We start from the raw sequence: 2500 nt of genomic DNA, 5'->3' as shown, positions 1-2500 counted from the left end.
AAGACTGTGTACTTAACATCTTTAATGAGGGAATGAACTACAGTCCCATGAAGCATTGCGAATTATATAATAAAAAGCAGTACAGTAAAAACAGTATAAAGACAAGTATAAAAATGTTCAGATATGTACAAATATGGTGACTGAAAAAAAATTGAAACTCGCTTTAAACAAGATACATTTTCACTAGAAGCAAAACTGCATGAGATGATTCATTTTGAGAGAATATATCTTGAATTAAGATGATTTTTTTTCCCCTGTTCTAAATGGAATTGTCCTTTTTAACTGATCAATACGGTCACATGTTTGTTTCTGATCTTCTGATCTGCTCTGAATGAGGATAAAATGATCTCTAGTCAGTGGAGAGGGCGGTTTTAACGAGCTGTAGCAGGATTAAAGACGTCTGCTGTCCTCCTCACTGTGACAGAAGATTAAGTCTCTCTCTGTCTCTCAGTAAGGAGCCTGGACAGCAGAGGGTGAAGCGTTGGGGTTTCGGATTCAACGAGGTTTTGAAGGATCCGGTCGGGAGAGAACAGTTCCTGAAGTTCCTTGAATCGGAGTTCAGCTCGGAGAACCTCAGGTAACCTCACCGCTGGAGAACACCAGCACACACAGTCTTCCTGACCCACATGCTTGAAATCAGCTCTGTTTGCTATAAAAAGAGAAAAGGGGGGAAAGTCTTTAGTGGTTGAGCTGCAGTGTGATTGTGGGCTGATACACAACATCACTTTTCATTTCTGTGCTAAACATCAAATCAAACTTGATTTCTGTGCCTATTGGGTGTGTGTGGCTTTTATAAATTTTGTGGGTGTTCATCAGAGTGTGTTTTGTGTTTTGTTGAAGCTACTTTGAAACTGTATCTGGTACGGTTACTGCTCTCATCATACAAGAAAAAGTTCACTTGGTTGTATTTGACTCCGCCCAACAGGAAGTCAGCCATGTTGGATGGAATTTGGGATTTTCACATTTTCCCGCTGTGTTTTGAGGGGCTTACAATGGCTGAAAACTTTCTGAAAACATCTTTTGATTTGATATTGCAGTTCAGCACAGACGTGCCTCATCGGTTCCACAGTGCCCCCTAGTTCGTAAATGCATATTTCATGCCTTTGGAATACATGAAACTTGGCACACCGTCAAAGTTTGGCACGATTTTATAATTCTTTTGTCATTTGTCTTGGGTGTGGCCAGTGGACTCCATAGCACCCCCTAACATTTCTCAATGATTTTATCACTGTGGTTGCCACAGAGTTTGTCTGATATTCACAAGTTTCGGTGGGGACATTGTTCTCACCATGGCAGACATATTTCCCATTGGCTTGTATTAGCTCCGCCCAACAGGAAGTCGGACATTTTGGTTTGTTTGAAAAAATGCATGCTCTGGAATTTGAAATACTCCTCCTAGGGGATTTATGTGACAGCCACCAAACTTGGCCAACATCATGCCAAGACATTGCTAAATTGCGAACAGATTTTAAAAATATCGAACGGTGTTGCCATGGCGAGGCTATACATTTATGGTGAATAATGAGAAACAGGAAGAGCTCATATCTTCAGCATACATTGTGTGATTTAGATCAAAATTTAGATTTATATTTGGTATTGGGGGCTGATCACATGGATGTGACTATTGTGGGGCACAGTCTTAGTGCCACCAACTGGCAGCAGGAAGTAGGTATAACTTGGTCATGCTTGGTCTGATCAGCTTCAAATTGTTCATGGTTACCAATGGGCCATTCCTGATTACACCAACATGGCAATTACGAGTCATAGTTATAGCGCCACCTATATTGAAATAGTTATGCTGCAATTTGAAGTAGAGTTTATAGTTGAAAGCTACTACAGTAAAGCTGCTCTATAAAAATAAAAAAGTAGTTGCTACACCGAGTAGCTTACTATATTGAAGCTATTTAAAGAAGAAAATATTGTTAGAGATCTATTGAATTAGGGTGACACTCCCTTATGAAAATTAACCATGGTTGTTAGGTCATGTTTACTACAATGGTTCCATTTGTTAATGTTATTTAACAACATTAGTTAGCATGAACTAACAATGAACAATGGGCCTCATTCATGAAACTTTCATTAATATATGAGTACTGTAAATTCAGAGTAATTTGCACGTAAAATGGACCTTCCCGAAACTTTTCACCAGATTCACAGACGCTCCAGATTTGTTAGTAAAATGTGTGTATGTTAATGAACTCCAAACATTCGTCATAATGGGGCATGTGCACATGAATTCACAATTATCATAATCCACGCCCATGAAACACCATATAAGGAAGTCACCAGACTCGCTAAAAAATGCTGTTAACATCTATGCAGAACAATAATTTAACAGCTTTTATGAAGTGCATTCTCATCGTAAAACTTTGATTAGCATTTTTTTTTTTTTTTTACTAATTTATGTAATTTTTTAAAAGTTAATTTCACTTATTTATTAATTTTTTCATTACTCATTTAATTTCTCTTCTATTGAAATGTAGTCATGACAGTATGTCTG

The 2500-nt window shown here is 37.9% G+C and overlaps 1 protein-coding gene across 2 annotated transcripts in view; it reads left to right on the top strand.

Annotated features, from left to right (window-relative positions):
- Positions 1–2500, top strand: part of rgs7b (regulator of G protein signaling 7b) — a 95488-nt gene that overhangs the window by 84833 nt on the left and 8155 nt on the right. For both annotated transcript variants that reach the window (XM_051667908.1, XM_051667907.1), the window contains exon 14: positions 452–577. In XM_051667908.1, coding sequence (XP_051523868.1) covers positions 452–577 — 126 coding nt within the window. The remainder of the gene's footprint in view (positions 1–451; positions 578–2500) is intronic.

Source organism: Myxocyprinus asiaticus, chromosome 32 (assembly GCF_019703515.2).
Source record: "Myxocyprinus asiaticus isolate MX2 ecotype Aquarium Trade chromosome 32, UBuf_Myxa_2, whole genome shotgun sequence".
Classification (NCBI taxonomy): Eukaryota; Metazoa; Chordata; class Actinopteri; order Cypriniformes; family Catostomidae; genus Myxocyprinus; species Myxocyprinus asiaticus.
Note: the sequence above shows the minus strand (reverse complement) of the source record. Positions and strands in the feature narration are given on the sequence as shown.